This window comes from Globicephala melas, chromosome 6 (assembly GCF_963455315.2).
Source record: "Globicephala melas chromosome 6, mGloMel1.2, whole genome shotgun sequence".
In the NCBI taxonomy this organism is placed as follows: domain Eukaryota; kingdom Metazoa; phylum Chordata; class Mammalia; order Artiodactyla; family Delphinidae; genus Globicephala; species Globicephala melas.
The window spans coordinates 22,448,466-22,469,230 of NC_083319.1; the positions used below are offsets into that span (position 1 = coordinate 22,448,466).

The 20,765-nt window shown below is 37.3% G+C and overlaps 1 protein-coding gene across 5 annotated transcripts in view; it reads left to right on the forward strand.

Moving 5' to 3' along the window:
* Positions 1 to 20,765, forward strand: part of ECPAS (Ecm29 proteasome adaptor and scaffold) — a 103,146-nt gene that overhangs the window by 41,862 nt on the left and 40,519 nt on the right. For all 5 annotated transcript variants that reach the window (XM_030859024.3, XM_030859025.3, XM_030859022.3 and 2 more), the window contains 13 exons: positions 1,664 to 1,803; positions 4,761 to 4,842; positions 7,843 to 7,962; positions 9,870 to 9,955; positions 10,185 to 10,263; positions 12,350 to 12,399; positions 13,430 to 13,496; positions 13,590 to 13,712; positions 16,204 to 16,307; positions 16,708 to 16,831; positions 18,476 to 18,556; positions 19,564 to 19,789; positions 20,223 to 20,314. In XM_030859024.3, coding sequence (XP_030714884.1) covers positions 1,664 to 1,803; positions 4,761 to 4,842; positions 7,843 to 7,962; positions 9,870 to 9,955; positions 10,185 to 10,263; positions 12,350 to 12,399; positions 13,430 to 13,496; positions 13,590 to 13,712; positions 16,204 to 16,307; positions 16,708 to 16,831; positions 18,476 to 18,556; positions 19,564 to 19,789; positions 20,223 to 20,314 — 1,374 coding nt within the window. The remainder of the gene's footprint in view (positions 1 to 1,663; positions 1,804 to 4,760; positions 4,843 to 7,842; positions 7,963 to 9,869; positions 9,956 to 10,184; positions 10,264 to 12,349; positions 12,400 to 13,429; positions 13,497 to 13,589; positions 13,713 to 16,203; positions 16,308 to 16,707; positions 16,832 to 18,475; positions 18,557 to 19,563; positions 19,790 to 20,222; positions 20,315 to 20,765) is intronic.

Sequence of the window (20,765 nt, forward strand, 5' to 3'; positions counted from 1 at the left end):
AATTTCATGATCTAGTGTTGAACAGTTTAGTTTCAAGGATGACAGCTGTTTTCCTCTAATTTTTAAATATCTCTTTTGTTTTTTACATTTTTTTCTTTCAGATAAGACAGCTTTTATTTTTTTCAAATGATAAAGTTAGTGATAATGTAAATGTTCAAGTAATATAGAACATTATAACGAGAAATTAAAAAGTACCTGGAATCCTGCCACCCTAGTTTGTCATTCACCTACAGCCTGCTCTGTGTACATGTGTGTGTACACAAATATAATTTTACACAATACATTTTTACGTATCACATAACACATTATTTGAACTTCATTTTTTTCATTTAATAGTATATCAGGTTTTTAAATAATGTCCTTTTTAATGTCTGTATTAAATGTAATTATGTGTAAACCACATATTTTTTAAACTAGTCTCCTATTGCTGGACATGAGTATTGTTCTCAGTTTCCTTTGCACACTTTTTCTTTTTTTTTTTTTTTTTTTGCGGTACGCGGGCCTCTCACTGTTGTGGCCTTTCCTGCTGCGGAGCACAGGCTCCGGACGCACAGGCTCAGTGGCCATGGCTCATGGGCCCAGCCGCTCCGCGGCATGTGGGATCTTCCCAGACCGGGGCACGAACCCGTGTCCCCTGCATCGGCAGGCGGACTCTCAACCACTGCGCCACCAGGGAAGCCCCTCCTTTGCACACTTTTTTGTGTATATCTTTGTGTAGTTGACTTCCATAACTGTGGGTGCAGTAAATGCTTGCATCTTGTCTGTTGTAACTCTTGTTGCAGGTCAGTTGTGTTGAACATGGGGAGGGAAGGCAGGCATTTTTATGATCCTTTTTAATTGCATCCTTTGTCATTTAGTTATTGTAAACTTTATCAGTCCTAATTCATATACATGAGAACTATCATGTAACTGATTCTTAAAGGTAAAGTTTCATTTTTCAGGTATATTTATCCTAAATAGAGTTATTTGTATTGAAATTCATAGCTCCTTCACATTGCATGAAGTTCTAAGCAGAATCTCTCTTCAGTCTGTGTTTCATTTTAGCCAGTTAGATTGAATACTGTTTGATTAGAATTTCACTTGCATTTGCAATTCTTGCATATGTTTGAAATCATGTTTTTTCCAGTATGTAAGAATATTGAGGGCAGAGTTAGTATGTTAACAATAGATTAGAACTTCATGGAGTGTGAGTTTAGTTCTTTTTGAACTGTCAGAAGAATCCATGGAGTACTTCTGATGTACCCCCACTTCTACCTGGAGGCTCCAGATTTGGACTTCAGTTCAAGGCTTCATCATTTTAGAGAGGCTGTTAACCTAAGTAGGAAGGCTTCGTATCATAGTGGCCTTGGAGTCCAAGACTTGGGTTTGGATTGGGCCTTCATCGTTTACTAACTGTGTCTTAATCTCTTCAGCCTTGCCTCAGTTTTCCTTATCAGAAAAATAGGTATAATGGTACTCATCTCACAGATTGTGAGGGTTCAATGAAATCATGAATATATATGGTTTGGTATAGCCCCAGGCACATTTAAACCTAAACAGGAGTGGCTACTATTGTTTTATTAATCTTTGGTTTAGGAGCATACTGATATGTGAAACAGATGTTATAGGTTGGTGGTCTTTGTTTCTCTGATAAGTGGTTTTCCTTCCCTTCATTTATCTACAGTGCAAATTGGGTATAGTGAAATTCATAGAAGCTGAGCAGGTGCCTGAGCTCGAAGCCGTTCTCCACCTGGTGATTGCTTCTAGTGACACACGCCACAGTGTAGCCACAGCGGCGGACCTGGAGTTGAAAAGCAAGCAAAGGTAAACTGCTCCCCTTTTAAACTTTCGAAATTAAAAAGAGGCTAGATTTCTAAAAGCTTGCCTAGCACATATTGGTTCATGTTGGGTTTTGTGTAGTGAGACATTCAGTTGATGAGATTGTGAAATATACCTAATTTGTATGAAAGACAGTTTGCTAAAGAGCAGAATTCTGTATAAAACAAAGAAGAAAAGCTGTTTGGAGAAGTAGTTTAAAATTGGAATGGGTCAGGATTATAACCATAAGAATTGAAACCTTTGTCTAGGTAAGTGAACTTAAAGAACTGATGTTAAGAAAAATGTCAAAACCCGGAAGTTATTCATTTTTGATTCTTCCTCTAGCTCAAATTATTTGAGATGGCTTTTAATAAAGGGTATGTAGGTATTATGGTTAATATGATGAAAATCGGGTCCCCTGAAAAGAGGTGTTGAATAGATCTTAATTTACACAGGAGGAAATACATATAGTAAACAGGCTCATAGAAAATATTGTGTTTACGAAATCAAATCATGCACAAAAAGGCAGTGGTATGCCAGTTTGTACCCATTGGTAAATAAAATTGTGCAACATTTGATTACTCCATTTAAGTTTCTGTTCAAACTGCTATTCTTATACCCTGTTGATTGACACTATAAGTTGAAATAATTTTTGGAAAGCAGTTTGTAGTAGGTAATGAATCATAAAAATATTTACAATCTTTTATCTGAATCTTCTGGGAAGTTATCCTAAGAGAATCATTCAAAGAAGAAAAATATTTAGAAAAATGTTACAGGTTCATTCATTATACCATTTCCTGTAGTTGTTCAAAAGAAAGGAAACAAATTCAGATTTCCACAATAGGTAAATAAATAAATTATGTGACCTCTATGGAATATTATATATCTGCCCAAATAATTATAAAAATAATAAAGCAACATGTAAATTGCCTCCAAGTAATAGCAGATGAATAAAGCATAATGCAAAATGATATACGTACTGATTTTAATAAATGACATGTGCAAAGACTGGAGAATACATGAAAAATTGAACATACTTCGTTAAAAAAATCAGATTATGGAATAGTTCTTTTTTGAATTTAATGCTAAATGTAGTTAACAAAATGGGATATCTCTAGGTCCATCCACGTTGTTGCAAATGGCATTATTTCATTCTTTTTTTATGGCTGAGTAATATTCCATTGTATATATGTACCACATCTTCTTTATCCATTCATCTGTTGATGGACATTTATTTAGGTTGTTTCCATATCTTGGCTATTGTGAATAGTGCTGTTGTGAACATAGGGGTGCATATATCTTTTTGTATTATTGTTTTGTTGGGATATATGCCCAGCAGTGGGATTGCTGGATCTCACTGGCAACTCTCTTTTTATTTTTTTGAGGAACCTCCATTCTGTTTTCCAAAAAATCTTCCTTTAAAACTTCTCATTGTGTTTGAACTGACTCCATTCTTTACACCATACAGTAGATTGGATTTTTGGAACTATAAATGTGGTACTGAAGTATTCTAATAAGTTTTGGTTTTGTTTATTAAAACAATTGTATTTTCCCAAAAATAGCATAACATTGTTAAGAGGTAAAAAGTGAGTTGAGAACAATATGTAGGTATCCCATTTTGTTAAATAAAAGTATCTCTTCAAGTGATACGTCTGTTTCTTTATCTACGTGCCATGCCCATCCAACTATTTTACATGCATAGGAAAGAAGTGTAGAAAAATATACACCAAAGTTAGTTGTTACTGAAAAGGAATAGAGAGGGTTATGGTGCAGATTATAAGGAATTTTATTTTCTGTGTTATTCATTTCTGAATTTTCACAAGCATGTAATCAGGAAACTAAAACTAGAAAGGTAGCAAGAGGAAAAGTAGAAGAAACAGTGAAAACTATCCTTATTAGTTAATCACTATTAAGTTTTTAGTTTGTTTTACTAAAGTGTGTGTGTGTTTTGTCAAAAATCTCTAAACCTGAAGTATTTATAGGAAGGAAACAAAGATGGAGCTTGAGGATTAGTTAGTAGCAATCAGCTGAGGAAAGATATAGGTAAATAATAAGTAGAATTGTAGAATGTCTTTGAGGCTAGTGGAATTGCGGATATCCAGACAAGAGGTGGATTGATAAGCTATGAAAGAAGAGATGGATTAGAAAAACAGTCAAAGCAGCATGATAAATTATGTTTGCACAAATATAACATAGTTTGAAAGCAGAATCAATGTCAAAAGAGAATAGAGCATGGTTAAATCTCACTAATCAAGTGAAATGCAGGATTGCATTATTGCTGGGTTTATAAGATGACTGGCAGGGGCTGCTGCAGAGGGTGGGTGCCCATCAATAGTAAGTCACCTTATTGTGGTCCCCAATTAGGAATAAGTCTTAGTGACTAATGGCAGCAGGACTGCTCTGTAGAATTAGGTGCTAAAATTGCAAGTGGGTGCTGGGAGATAAGAGGGGGGATACTGGGGATCACAGTGACATGGTATTTAAGAAATGCCATGGGTTGAAAGCTTCCTAGGGTTGTGGCTTTAATGGGTAAAATGTTTTTTGTCACTTTCTGTATCACTTTTGAATTTCCAAGTGGCTGAACAGAAGAATCATGCCTCAGGGCTCTTGGAACAAGTGTAGTATGGCTCTGCTGTGTTGTAACTGCTCTGTGGCATTGGTCCTGAGAGTGGAAGACAGTCCAGATTTCTTGAGTAGTACCAAATTGGGCCACTGGATACACTGATCTATCTTACGTTGAATCATGGTGGGATAAGTGACTTTTTTTTCTGTTTGAAAACTAACTTTGATAGAAGTTAATCCCTTTCCTTCTCTTCTTTGATGGGCAGTGTCAATTGCCCATTTCATTTGTGATTTATAATATTTTTCTTTGGTAACACATATTGAGGCTATGATTTTTTGAAATTATTGGAGTGGGAGAAAAAAATAATAATTTTAACAAGCTTTGTTGCAACCTTCTGTAGCTTGATAGACTGGAATAATCCTGCCATCATTAATAAGATGTACAAGGTATACCTTGGAGATATACCACTGAAGACAAAAGAGGTAGGTTTTTTTTGTTTACTCTCACATCATCATAAAAAGCATTTTATTGACATGGCTCTATGTATTTGAACATTTTCTACAGGTTATTTTGATTTAAGCTGAACCTATGCTGTGGGAAATATTGATACTAGTTTTAAGCCGTACTAGTCTAGGTGGATTAAAATCTCCTGGTACCTTTGTTTGCCTGATCTGGTGTTTTCAATTCAGGTGCTTAAATAACGATTGTCCAGATTATGCCTCGATGAACGTTTTCTGTAAATATTTTAGGCTTTATTGGATATATCGTTCTGAGGCTGCAGCTGCTCAACTCTGCTGTAGCATGAAAGCAGCCATAGGCAGAACAGAACTGAATGAGCATGGCCGTGTGCCAGTCAGGCTTTATCATTACAGAAATTTGAATTTAATATTATTTTCATGAAATACACTTTTATAAAATATTGTTTTTATTTATTATTATTTTTATTGTTTTGATTTTTAAAAAATCATTTGAAAATGTAAAAACTACTCTTAACTCACAGACCTTACTAAGATAGATGGTAGGCCAGATTTGGCCCATAGGCTGTAGTTTGTTGACCCGTGGTCTAGAATCTAGAACAATAGGTGGGTTCTTCTGAATTCTGGAAATAAGATGTTTGCTTAATAACATAGGTTCTGTTTAGTTAACTTGTTTAAAAGTGTTCCAAGTAGAAACCTAGACTCTAATACAAGATTATTTGTTTGCTTTCTAAACCATTAATAGTTGTTTAAAAAACCATATTAGCTCCAGGGAAAACTGGACAGCTACACGTAAAAGAATGAAATTAGAACACTTCCTGGCACCATACACAAAAATGAACCCAAAATGGATCAAAGACCTAAATGTAAGGCAAGGCACTATAAAGCTCTCAGAGGAAAACATAGTCAGAACACTCTATGACATAAATCACAGCAAGATCCTTTCTGACCCACCTCCTAGAGAAATGGAAATAAAATAAAAAATAAACGAATAGGACCTAATGAAACTTAAAAGCTTTTGCACAGCAAAGGAAACCATAAACAAGACAAAAAGACAACCCTCAGAATGAGAGAAGAAATTTGCAAATGAAGCAACTGACAAAGGATTAATCTCCAAAATATACAAGCAGCTCATGCAGCTCAATATCAAAGAAACAAACAACCCAATCCACAAATGGGCGGAAGACCTAAATAGACATTTCTCCAAAGTAGACATACAGATTGCCAACAAACACATGAAAGGATGCTCAACATCACTAATCATTAGAGAAATTCACATCAAAACCACAATGAGGTATCACCTCACACTGGTCAGAATGGCCCTCATCAAAAAATCTACAAACAGTAAATGCTGGAGAGGGTGTGGAGAAAAGGGAACCCTCCTGCACTGTTGGTGGGAATGTAAACTGATACAGCCACTATGGAAAACAATATGGAGGTTCCTTAGAAAACTAAGAACTGGGCTTCCCTGGTGGCTCAGGGGTTAAGAATCCGCCTGCCAATGCAGGGGACACGGGTTCGAGCCCTGGTCCAGGAAGATCCTACATGCTGCGGAGCAGCTAAGCCTGTGCGCCACAACTACTGAGCCTGTGCTCTAGAGCCCATGAGCCATAACTACTGAAGCCTGCATGCCTAGAGCCCATGCTCCACAACAAGAGAAGCCAGCACAATGAGAAGCCCTCGCACCGCAACGAAGAGTAGCCCCCGCTCGCCGCAACTAGAGAAAGCCCACGCGCAGCACCGAAGACCCAACACAGCCAAAAATAAATGAATAAAAATAAATAAATTTATTTAAAAAAAGGAGTAGAGAGGCAAACTCTAGTTATTGAGATGGGTATTTGGCATGTATTTTCTCTTTTAAAATGAAAAAATGAGGCTTCAAGAAAGCAGTTAACATGCTTTATTGGCAAAGATGAAAGTTGAACTTTTAAGCAAAAGCTAGAATTTTGGGAAATTTGTATTCATCACGATGAGCTTGACAGCTTGTCAGTGCTTACAGACTTTTCTGATGAGATTGGTTATGATATTAATGTGATTTTTTTGTGTACGCGTTTATGTTTTGTAATGAAATATTTGCTTAACTCGGTGAGCCAGTATTTTCCAAATGACCAGTGATGGTACAGAAGCATACAGGGTAAGGGAGCCATTCAGTATGCAGATAGACTGGTGGAATTTAGTAGAACAGTATGCAGATGTTCCATTGATACGGTTTCAAATCCACATGGCAGTTAACCTTTAAGAACCTATTGCATATCAAGTTTGGGGGTTGCATCAAGTATCTGAAATTACCTGAAAAGGCTGAAACCATCCCCACTTTTCCGGTCACATATCTTTGTGAAGCTGTTTTTTTTAACATACTTAAAACAAAACAACATATTACAACAAATTAATTGCTGACAAAGATATAAGAATCCAGCTTTCTTTTATTAAAGTGGACAGTGAAGAGATTTACAGAAAATATAAAACAATGCCACTGTCTCAGTGCAGTTTTTTGTTTTGGAAAATATAGTTTTTTATTTTTCTTAAAAATATTATTTATGAAAGTATATAATGGGTTTAATATTATTATTATTATTTTTTTTTGCGGTACACGGGCCTCTCACTGTTGTGGCCTCTCCTGTTGCGGAGCACAGGCTCTGGACGCGCAGGCTCAGCGGCCATGGCTCACAGGCCCAGCCGTTCCGCGGCATCTTCCCGGACCGGGACACGAACCCTTGTCCCCTGCATTGGCAGGCGGACTCTCAACCGCTGCGCCACCAGGGAAGCCCAATTTTTAAATGAATAAGTACTTAAAATATTTTCAGTTTTAATTTCTAGTATATTAAATATTGATAGGTATTCAGTATAAACAAAAGCTCTTTGGAAGTTTCAGTAATTTTTAAGAGTATAAAGGGATCCTGAAACAAAAGTTTGAGCGACCATTGATTTAGATGATCTCTCATGATTTTTTTTTCAATTCACAATAATTTTGAAGTGCTGAGCTATAATCACACATATTTTCAACAGGGAGCAGTTCTGAAGCCAGAGCTGAAAAGGGACCCAGTCAGTACAAGGGTTAAGTTAAAGATTGTCCCCCACCTCCTTCGTTCTAGACAAGCTGCTGAAATGTTCCCGGCTAACATTCAGGTAACTCATTCTTTCCAGAGAAAAATGGCCTGTTTACAACTTTCATGTTTGTTTAACTAGACAAAGAACTGCGTTAATGGATATTCAGGAGGTAGGTTGATATGTATAACAAGATTAATGAGATTCTTTCTCAAGTTGAGCTGCAGAAAATACTTTTTAATTATAGCTGTAATAAAATATATATTTTATCAATATATTAATATATATTATATATAATATAGATTATAAATTTTAATTATAGAATATATGCTGTATATGGTTACCATTCTCCCTAAATGTATGGTGATAATTCCTTTCAAACTAGTGCTTTTCTGAGTGGCTTTTTTCCAAAAATGGTAGCACCAGAAACTCGGTCACTTAGGTGGAAAAATGAGTCATCCTTGACTGGAATCCCTCGTGAAGGCAGCGGCCACAGCCTCTGGATGCTGCTGCCTCAGTGTCTTCACCCTCGTCTGCCGAATGCTGATGTTAATGGAGATTGTCACTTCTTGTTCTGCTTGCCACAGTCGTCTTCCTTGTTGCCCTGCCTCTAGTCTTCCCCACAGCCAGTCTGTTTTCTGTGTTGCCACCAGAGTTATTTTTGCAGTTGGAAATCCTTGTACTTTGTTGGTGTGGGATATGAGCCCCTCCAGAAAAGCTCTTGCCTTTTGGTCCAAGTAATGAAATGACCAGCTCAGTTCTGGAGACAGATTCATTTGAGCATAATTTTGTCATTAGTTACTTACTTTTGATCTTAAATAAGCCTCAGGGTTTTTCCTGTTTTTCTTTAAACATAAAAAAAGTCTGTAAAATGGATGTAGTGATAGCAGCTACCTCATAGCAATGTTGTAAAGACTGAGTGGGTTAGCAGGTAGAAGCTTTAGAGCAGGGTGGCTAGTACTCATTCAGTTAGCAAGTTCTCGGTAAATGGTGGAAAGGCAGCAGTTATGTCCCTTCTGGTCTCGTATCTCACCATACCCTTGCCCTGTACCTTATGCTCCAACAGAGATTGTTGCTGTTTAAGTATGCTGTTTTCATGGCTCTGTGTCTCCACTCCTGGCATAGTGGCCCTCCCCCCTGTAGCCCAGTAAACATCTACTCCAGTTTCAGGAGTTGCTCCGGTGTGCCCCTTGCTATCTGAAATGTTCCCATTTCCTGCCTCTCATCTCTTTCAGTCCCAAAGTAAGAACACTGTCCTCTTGCTCCCTGTATGTGTGTGGTGGACATTGGCTTCTGCCTTCGCATCTCTCCCTCTTAAGGCTTATTTGTTTAAGTGGCTGTTTCCTCCTTTTAGATGATACAACTTTTATTCCCAGTATCTGGCTCTCTAATATTTGACTGATTTCAAGTACTCTGTTCTGTGTTTCCATAAACATAAAATAATCACAGAGCTTCTTCTATTTCACTTTCCAAGCACTGTTTCCCTGACAGTGTTTTGATAATTTTGGTTCAGAAAATTTGGTTGTAGTAACACTACATTATATAATAAGCAGCTAGAAGTTTGTGGCAGAATATTCGTAGACATCCTGTAGGTGTACACTTTATTTATAGTTATTTATGTTTTCAAAATGAGTCCACATGTAACCTAATACCCCCAAAATAATCTTCTCTGCTCACGTCCCCTGCATGAGAGTGGCAGCCCACTGCAGCGTGAACTCTGTGTTGCTTCCTAGTGGTAGCCCCACGAATTTTGCAGACTTGTAACATCTACCATTGTGTTTGTTGTTACTCCACAGACTGTTAATTGAAGCTACTGATTGGCTTCCTAAGGCCGTCAGCTAAAATATTTGTATGAAAGAGAACTGCATTAATTTCGAAGAACAAGGCGTAGTGCAAAAGACCTACTGTTGAATACTTAATAATATTTGAAGATAGTAAATTGCTATTCTTGTTAATTGGTATTCTTGACGTTTGTTCCTTTTTCATAGGTGGTGTATGATGGGCTCTTTGGTACAAATACAAATTCAAAATTAAGAACATTATCCCTGCAATTTGTGCATCACATTTGTGTAACGTAAGTTTTTTGAACTATTTATAAAGTCTTCAAGCTGTTGGAGTGATGAAGTGATGCAAGTATATCTTACCTAGAAAGAAATCGTGTTTGTTTATCTTAAAATATTTCATATTTTAATAGATTATTTAAATTTACTTCAGTTATGTCTCTATTTTAAGTAATAATCTGAAAAGATATGTAATTATGAGATTCTTATATCTTGCTTTGTATGTGTTATTTTTTCAAAAAGCTGTCCAGAAATCAAGATTAAGCCATTAGGTCCAATGCTTTTGAATGGCCTCACCAAGCTAATCAATGAATATAAAGAAGTAAGTGACTTGTTTTTTTAAATTTTTGTTAACATTTTAAAGTATTTTCTGTTATAAACTTTGCTGGTCTATATGTTGATGTAGTTAAAGTTTGCTGTTGCTCCATCATTTCTTAACATTTTTAATTGAAGTGGCGCAAATTTCAGAAATTACCACCATCTTTTGCCCTGTTTTTTTTGAAATAAGTATTAAAAACTGATACGGATCTTGAGGTTGTCTTATCATTTCTTTAAATAACATTTTAAAAAGCTAGTACATTTTGTTTTACTTTTAGGCACTGTGCAAAAATGGAATGAAAAGAATTAAATTTTACTTTATGATTTATTTCCATATAGGTCTATTTGGATTTGCTTGTTTTGAGAAACAGTGTTAATTCTTAGGGACTGAGATTTTATTGATTCAAAACTCTGTCAGACTACCAAATACACTACCAAATGTAAAATAGATAGCTAGTGGGAAGCAGCGACATAGCACAAGGAGATGAGCTCGGTGCTTTTTATCCCCTAGAGGGGTGGGAAATGGAGGGAGGGAGGGAGACGCAAGAGAGAGGAGATATGGGGATATATGTAGACATATAGCTGATTCACTTTGTTATACAGTAGAAACTAACACACCATTGTAAAGCAATTATACTCCAATAAAGATGATAAAACAAACAAACAAACTCTGTCAGAACATGCATTCAGTAAATTTTTGATTCCTTAAGCTAAGTGGAATGAGGATTCCTTGGATTGTAGATTTTCAAATCCTGATTTTCCTTGCTGTATTACTCGTACCATTTCTAGTATTTCAAGGGAATTTGCTAAAAAAGGTAAGGTTTCAAGAACTCTAGTCAGTATTTCTTCCTTAGTCAGTATTTCTTCCTAAGTCGTAGCTAAACGTGAATGCATGTTTGCAGTAGTATGGTGACCAGTATTTTGCCATTTGGATTTAGAATTGAGTTTGAATTCTAGTTTTGTTCCTTGGTGAGTTACTTAAATTCTTTGGACCTCTGTTCTTTATCAGAAAAATGAGGATAATAGTATCACTTCATTGGATTATTGTGAAGATTAAATGAGATAATTCATGTAAATTATTCAGCACAGTAAAGGCATATTAGTAGATATTATTAATGAAAAGCTATTTATTTGTTGTGCAGCTGTGCTTTGGGGCAGTGTTAGGCCTGACTCTCCTGTCTTCTTCTGTTGATTGAATAGAGCTTGCATGGTTCATAAGGCCTTGGGAAACTTTCAGATTATTTTTATGGCATAGTCACATTCTTTGGATGGCTGGTAGAAATAAAAATGCTTTGGGGCTTCTAGGGGAGGAACTGTATATTTGAAGATAGGTTAGAGAGGCCAGATAAACTACAGGGCTGTAATCCTTTTACCTCCAGATGACACTGCATGTCTTCCCAACAGATGAGTCTGTAAGAGTGGCCATGTAGGTGTGTGAATCCTATGTTAAATGTATAAACTTCAGCTCATAGAAGTGTTGCTATGTTCTAAGTAATGTCAGACTATTGGTTTTCATAAAACTACGTAAAATTCTATCTGTATCTTGAGTGGGAACCTCATTAACTCACCCGAATACTATGATCCCTTTAATTTTTTATGGTGGAAGATATGAGAAGAAGCTGTTTCTTATGGTGCAGATTTTTAGACAGTTGCTCCCCAGCTTACTACAATTTTGGGTGAGAGAGAGTGGATCCTAGCCTGTTGGGCAGGTGAATTTTCTAATAAGTTAAGCTGTTTTCCTAGTACGTTGGTGGTGAATTTTGGTCTTTGCAGGTTATATAGTATTGAAACTATCCTGAACTTAGCACCAGCTAAGAGAACCTTTTCATATGTGACCACTGCATTTTCCTTTTGGAGTGAGTTGGGGAGGTAAAGTTTTGTTTTGTTTTTCCTTTTAGTAGTGTGATGCATTCTGGGTTTGGACATTTTTGTTTTGTTCAGATGCTGATATCATATAGTTAGGCAGGGTGAGACCTAGGTTTAACAAGGAGTAAAATAATGCATTTAATTGCAGCAAAATGGTTTTGCTGTTTACTGTTTTTTGTTCTGTCTGCTTTTTGTTCTTTTTTTTTTTTTCCCTTAATTTCAAGGACCCTAAGCTACTGTCAATGGCATATTCAGCTGTTGGAAAACTCTCCAGGTGAGTAAACTCTTTTTCAGTGAGAGATATCCTGTTGGTAAACTAAGAAAAATTGTGGCATTTAATAATGGATGGAGAATAAACTTATTATGATTCTGAAAGGGTCATAGGTTGTTTAGCATTGTCTTCCTTGTAGAAGGATAATGAATGTGAGACATTTTAACTTACATCTGAAGATGTGTTACCATATTAAATGGCAGTCTTGAAATGAGATTTTGAACTGGATTGTGTCATAATTTGTTACAGTTTTCTTGTACCCTAGAGACATTTGATTGACCTTAAGTGTTCTTGTTGCTACTTACTACCAGTGTTTATAATCTCTATAATCAAGAGTTTTTCTAGCGATTGTCTTTTCTGATAGCATTATATTATGATTCTGAGCGGCCCTGTTTCCAAAGTTGGATTTTTTTTCTTCTGCTTAGTATGGTTTCCTGTACCCAGTTCCTCCTGGTTTCTTCTTCCTTCACTGTATTTCAGAGCAGGGAGATAGAGGAGCAGCATCCTTAGTGGTACTAGGTGCTGCTTACACCCTGGTACACACAGGCTCTGTGTTGGCCTGTGTAGACTAGGTCTTGCTCTTCTGCACTGTGTAGGGAAGGAGTTTGGGGGCTCAGAAGACAGCCACTTCAGATCAGCGGATACAGCATAGGGTTGTCAACAAACCTTGTCCCTTGTGCGTTGGCATGAAGTGACAAAGCTCCTTGTCACCAGAGTCATTAGTTTAAATAGCATTTAGCCTCGTCTGTTTTCTTTATTTTAAAATCAGAAATGTTAACTGAATGCATGGAATATTCTAGTGAGAATATCTGGATAACAGGTATATTAATCTAGAATTACATTATTAGACAGTTGAAGAATTAAATATTTACTTTAAAAAGTGTTTGGTTCTTTGGGGGAGGTAATCCAGTGATGCTCACGTGGTTCAGAAGTGAAAGTGCAAGTTTAGGAAAGCTTGTGTTTAGTTTCTTTTTTTTTTTTTCCATCTTATGGAAATTTTTGATAGTAATGATGACCTCATATTCTCTTACAGTCGAATGCCCCATTTATTTACTAAGGATATAGCTCTTGTGCAGCAGCTCTTTGAAGCCCTATGTAAGGTAGGGAAACACCTGGCAAGTGTATGCTTTCTGTTTGGATGCTCACTTGGAAACCCAACAGGGAGGGAAACACTGTTTTTATCATTTTCATAGGAAGAGCCCGAGACGCGACTCGCTATTCAAGAAGCACTATCCATGATGGTTGGAGCTTATAGTACTTTGGAGGGAGCACAGCGGACTCTCATGGAGGCACTTGTGGCTTCGTACTTAATAAAGGTAGGTCCAACTATGGGAACTACAATGGCTGGTGGTATATGCATTTTACGTTTTCTTTTTAAACATATTTTTTAAGCTATCAGTTTTTTTTTTAAATTTATTTATTCATGGCTGCATTGGGTCTTCGTTGCTGCGCGCTAGCTTTCTCTAGGTATAGTGAGTGGGGGCTACTCTTCATTGTGGTGTGTGGGCTTCTCATTGCGGTGACTACTCGTTGCGGAGCACGGGCTCTAGGTGCATGGGCTTCAGTTGTTGTGGCTCATGGGCTCAGTAGTTGTGGCTCACGGGCTCTAAAGTGCAGGCTCAGTAGTTGTGGCACGCGGGCTTAGTTGCTCCGTGGCATGTGGGATCTTCCCCGACCAGGGCTCAGACCCGTGTCCCCTGCGTTGGCAGGCGGATTCTTAACCACTGCGCCATCAGGGAAGTCCTACATTTTTTTTTTTTTTTTTTTTTTTTGGTGGTACGCTGGCCTCTCACTGTTGTGGCCTTTCCCATTGCGGAGCACAGGCTCTGGACGTGCAGGCTCAGCGGCCATGGCTCACGGGCCCAGCCGATCCGCGGCATGTGGGATCTTCCCAGACCGGGGCACGAACCCGTGTCCCCTGCATCGACAGGCGGACTCTCAACCACTGCACCACCAGGGAAGCCCGCCCCCCTACATTTTTAAGATCAAAATTTGAATTGCTTTTTGCCTTAGCTCTCTATAATGAAGAGGAATATTTGCTTTCACTTGGACTGTGATTTATGATCTGCTTTTAATTCTTCGTTATTGGAATCTGATTTTAGGGAAGAAAGAGTAGTGATATTCACAGAGGCCTTATGTTTAAAGCCTTCCTTGTTGGAAAACTGTTCTTAATGTCATGCTCTCCCAGTTGCAAGTGTTTTGTTTTAAGTGGTAGCTGAGCACTACAGTCCACTGAGGTGGAGTTCTGTAGGTAACATTGGGGGAGAAAAGCAGAAGGAAAGAAAGACAATTTATGGATCAAAATGAGTCTGTAGGAAGTAAGCCAGTACCATCAAACATACTCTTCTTCCTTCTAGTCCTCTTCATTTGCCTGCCATGGGAGTTTGCAGGAGAATTTTTAATATCTGTGGTTATATACACATATGTATACATGATATATAATATGCAATATAAAATAATACATTATGTATTTGCTTTAGTCAGTTCTTTGTCCTCCATTTCTAGGAGTAGAGAGGGAGATTAAAGAGGGAATGATGTCAAATATTGGTGAGATTAATATGAATTGCATCTTAACTGAAATTTGGCTGCATTGGGTCTTCGTTAGGTCTTCAGCCATGTTTATTAACACATTTATATCGAGGAATTATTAAAGGTTCAGAAAGGTATCTGGTTTCTGTTGAAATATGACAGGATAATTATGTACACTCAGAAGGCTTATTATATATAGTGTCCCACTGTCAAATGCTCTTGGTGTCCAGTGTACCTGGTTCATGATCATAGAACATGGACAAAGAAGTATAGGCTTATTTGGAAGCTCATTAGAGTCAAATACTTAAAACTTTTTGTAGGTAACCTTACAAGGAAATGGAATGCTTGTATAATGCACATGGGTGCTGGTTATACTTATGCAGATCAAATCATGTAACAGTATTACGAAGCCAAAGGTAATTTATTTTCTTTTCTCAGACTACATGTGAGGCAGCCAGACCCTGGGCTAAATCATATAGACTGGTCCTTAATATCATTGCCCTTTACAGTAGCTCCAGAAGTGCTAAAGAGCAAGAACACCTGAATAAACGAGGTAGTACATGTTTCTAAGCATCTCTCATCTCACTTATGTTGTGACTGGAGGAATGACCCAGGGGGAAGATACATGAGAAAAAAGCTTAAGCATCAGTAGACTCTACAACTGCTTTTCTGCTTGAACTTCCTATTCGTAGATTACAGTCTTAATCTATTTAAGTTAATTGGATATATTTATGTAGTTGAAGCTTTGCTTTGGAGTCAGTTTTAATTTAAGAGCTAATCTGAAAGCGTTGGCGGTATTTTGCTTTAAATTTGTAGGGATTCCGAGTGAGCTCTGTTTGTGTTCCTTGCAGAATATCTGAATTTCACTCATGTGACTGAGAGTTTAAGAGTTGGAGAAGCAGAGGTGGTGGCTAGAAACTGCCACAGTGACCTTGGTCTGATGGTTGGGCTGAGGATGTACATCTACAGAGAGATTCTCTGGTTATGGTCTTGGTGGGGTTTCCTGCTCTACTTGGAGTGTCCTCTTAGATCATAATAGTATTCTTTAAATAATGTCATTGTCCAGAGACTTTTAAAACAACATGATTAAAGATCTTGACTAAATGATGTTTTATTTATTTAGATATATTTATTGAAATATCAACTTAAATTTTGATTGTTTACAATTAAAATGACTCGACTGGAATGAGTTGTTGGTAATTGAATTCTTTTTTTTTTAATGTGTGTGTGTGTGTGTGTGTGTGTGTGTGTGTGTTCGTGCGTTTATGTGTCAAATAGCCTGAAGTTCAAGTTCGACAAGTGGCTGTGAAATTTGCCAGCACGGTGTTTCCCTCAGACCATATACCGTCCAGATATTTGCTCTTATTAGCTGCAGGAGATCCGTAAGTTTCAAAGGTGTTAATTTGAATTTGGGTTCGTTTAAAATTTAGTTGAAAATTGAATAAAATTTATGTTGTTTGCAGTGTTCGTCTGTGGAACTTAGGAGCAATTTGTTAGAGTTAAAAATATGGCTCCCTTGATACAATATATAGACCTGTAGTCATAGCCTGTCTTGTTTTTTTCCTGTGGGTAAAATTCAAAGATGAAAGCCACATGACTCTCCACATCTAATGAAATTTCCAAAAAGAAGCGATTGCTTATCATGTATTTTATGCCTCTTTGCATAGATAGCCAAAAATATATTTAAGACAGATGACAAATAAAATTGCTGTTCTTAGTCTTCATATGATCATTCTCCAGTTGGTGAAATTTATTTATGTTTCTTATTTATCTTTCTGAAAGACGGGAGGAAGTTCATGGAGAGGCACAACGAGTTTTAAGGTGTCTTCCTGGTAGAAACAGAAAAGAAAGTGCTTCTAAGCAGATGCCATCTTTCCCAGAAATGGTGTATTATATCCAGGAAAAGGTATGGTATTTAACTTCAGATAATAGTTTAAGTCATATAATGAATGATGAAAATAAACTTACATTTTTTTAGGTGACACATTTAAAAATGCTAATCACTAAATGTTGAATGGTTAGTAAAGTTTCTAACAATGTTAATACAATAAGAGGAAGGTACGAAGTGAGGAGAAAAATATAAATCTCAAATGTAATTAATCTGCTTTGCCCAAATCTAAATTACTTACAATTCCTTTTATGTTTTTCAACATTTTGGCTGTGTTTATTTTATTTTTTATTATTAGTATTTAAACAATTTTTATTGGAGTATAGTTGATTTACACTGTTGTGTTAGTTTCTGCTGTACAGCAGAGTGAATCAGTTATACATAAACATACATCCACTCTTTTTTAGATTTTTTTCCCATATAGGTCATTACAGAGTATTGAGTAGAGTTCCCTGTGCTATACAGTAGGTCCTTATTATTTATCTATATTATACATAGTAGTGTGTATATGTCAATCCCAATCTCCCAGTTTATCTCTTCCCCCCTTTTCCCTCCTGGTAACCATAAGTTTGATTTTTACAACTGTGACTCTATTTCTGTTTTGTAAATAAGTTCATTTGTACCATTATTTTTATTGGCTGTGTTTAAAATTTTTCCCCTTGGCATGACATGCTTAAAATATACCTTTTTAATTTTTAAGGGCGTTATTTAGGGCAGCATAAGTTTAAGAATGCTTCAGGGAGCAGTTCAGACTTTTTCCACCATGATCATAAGAGAGCATTGCATCTGCTTTTGCAAGTCTCCTGTTTTTGCTGGTAGATCAGAGTATTGACAGTCATGACCCCCCACCCTGACACTATCCTACTTTTTACATTGATGTTTCTCTTAGTGTGCTGGGGGGATACCTTACAGCCTTTCACTTCTACTGGTGGTCTTAGCTTTTGGCTTAGACAGACATCTTAAGGGTGCTGGAGGTCAGTATGTAGCAGCCATGATTCTCTTCTCCATAACACTGTCATATTTGTGGGCAGAAGATGCTTTTGTGCTAATATTTTCCTTCTACCTCTATTATTAATGAAAATAACTGGAATGCAGTGCCCTGGGGTGACTGTCAGTAGATGCCTGGAGTAGGTTTATTCTTTTTATTTTATTTTATATTTTTTACTTGCTACTGCGTCATCTTTGCAGCTTTTTTCTTTTTTCCTTTCTTTTTAAAGTATAGTTGATTTATAGGTGTATTCTTTTTTTTTTGCGGTACACGGGCCTCTCACTATTGTGTCCTCTCCCGTTGCGGAGCACAGGCTCCGGACGTGCAGGCTCAGCGGCCATGGCTCACGGGCCCAGCCGCTCCACGGCATGTGGGATCTTCCCGGACCGGGGCATGAACCCATGTCCCCTGCATCGGCAGGCGGACTCCACCACTGCGCCACCAGGGAAGCCCAGGTTTATTCTTTTTAAACAAGCCAGTCAAAAGGCAACACATCTATAACTTAGGGTTTGAGGTCCATGCACAATCAAGCATGATTAATGGAAAAATGTTTTGACTAGAAAAAAAACAGTAACAGACAATAATTTAGCTAGAAATACAGTTATTTTTGAGTTGAGAAAGGGTACATGTGCTTTGTTTTCCAGTAATTGATTTTTGGGGGTTATTTTTATTAGGCTTCCCATCGAATGAAAACGCCAGCCAAGTACATGACTGGGACCACTGTCCTTCCATTTAACCCAGCAGCCTTTGGAGAGGTAGGACTGATATATATTTCTATTTTGCTTTCACTAAAGGTTCTTAACGATAATGTCACAGTCAAAGAGATGACTGTGAATTTTTTGTGTTCTAGGTAAACCCATATAGTGACGTCATTGTTTTATACCAGGTTGTTTATTAGGAAAACAGTACTTAGTAATTGGTATTATTTTAAATCATAGTGGAGTCTAGAAATACATTTGTCTCAGTGAGATTCTCTTCGTGAAAGAAGTAGATGCTCTGCCTTGATTGCTATTGGGAATTTACAGCAAATTAGATTTGAATTTTAAAGCCAACAATATATTGAGGTTATTTGGATTATCCAGTTTTGAAGGTTGGAGAATTAGATTAATTTATCTCATTTGCTAAGGGAAATTCTATTGTTTTAGTCACTGATTTGCACTAATTAAATGGCAAGAGATAATCTTGTTCAGAGTAAGAAGACTCATGATGAAATTACTGCCTGTCCTGTTCTAGCTGTCAAGGAAAGAGCTTCCAGAGGACTCCTTAGTAGCTAATTTATGTCAGAGGTTTTTAATGACGTTGTAGCTACTCTTCTGTAGATGATTTGAACCCATTTTTTCAAATTCTCGTGTCAGTGGAGATTAAATGCAGCTCAAGTTCCACAGGAACAGATCATTGGTCCCGGGTTTCTGCCCAGTGTCTGTCTGTCTGTCTCTCTCACATACATACACACACATCTTTAAAAAAAAATAATGATTTTCCTTGTTATATTTTAGACTTTAAAAGTGGAGTTTGTGTTTTAACTCCATTAAACTCTGTTAAAAAGCACTCTTTGGATTATAAAACTGGTTATATAAATTCTGCTCCCTTGTGATAATTTCAGTTAACACATTGAGTCATGTTTTCCATCTTCTGTGAGGGTTGTTGAATAGCTTTTGAAGGAAGGTGGGGAATCAAAGCTGGGAACTGTCACTTTGAAGAACATCTCCTGCCTTGATTTTTTGAGACGCTTATCTGGTGTCCTTCTTCCTTCTGTCTGTAGATAGTCCTGTACTTGCGCATGTGCCTGGCTCACAGTGCGGGAGTGGTGCCCACCTCTCAGAGTTTGGCTGATATGCAAGATCACGCCCCAGCCATTGGACGCTATATACGGACTTTAATGTCGGGCAGCCAGGCGACACCCTCCTCGTCTTCTTCCAAGAGTGGGGAAACCAACCCTGTTCAGATCTACATCGGCCTGCTTCAGCAGCTGTTAGCAGGTGTTGGAGGTAGGAGGTCATGCCGCTGAGGATTAGACTAAAGCACTTAAGCAAAAATCTAATTTTAAATTCAGCTGAGAATTTATAGCAAAATGATTTTCTGTCTTCTCTCCTGCAACTGAACATGACTCTCTGTTTCTTTTCTAAACTTGCCTGAGTTCATCTTTGATACACTATTTCTTTTTTCAGAAAGAAATGCTTAACAATAGGTAATACATTTTTACTTTGGAAGTGGGTGTGAAGAACAGGGCATCTTTTTATAGACAATAAGTCTGTAAATTTGTGGATAGAATCACATACTGTATTTAGGTTAACTTTTGTTTTGTAGAACTGGGGAATGCCCCCTAAAGCTGTAGCCTTATGCTTTAAAGGAAGTTAGTGATCCCTGTGCGTTTATTGCTTTTCTTGAAATCAGAATGGTTCTGAATTCCTTCTTATTTAGGTTTGCCAGTCATGTACTGTCTATTGGAAGCTGTCTCAGTGTATCCGGAAAAGCTGGCTACCAAATTTGTAGACAAAACCGAATGGATAAAGGTATATCCTGTGCATGTGTATTTCTTTTTGATTCTGTATATTTTAAACTTCGGTCTCATGATGTCGCCTTCCTACCAGTGTTTCTGTGGCCTTTTCTGCCTTTAGGTCATTTTGAAACTCTCATCATTAAACACTTACTGGGCAGCGAGTAGGTCCATACATTGCAGTGATCCATTTAGGTGAGAGGGGGAGATGAATTGGGAGTCTTATAAGTAAGAAAGAATTATTTTTCTGTTTTAAAAGTTTAAAAAAGTAATAAATATATATAACTTAAGTAAACAATTATGTAAGACGTCTCCTTTGCATAGTCTCTCAGCTACCCAGATCCCTTCACCTTCCTGCCTCTTCCTCTCTCACCTGACAGACATGCATAGGTTATCACTTATTTGTATATGGTGTCCCTTCTAGAGTTTACTTATGCATATACACACAAGTGAAATTAGCATTTTTG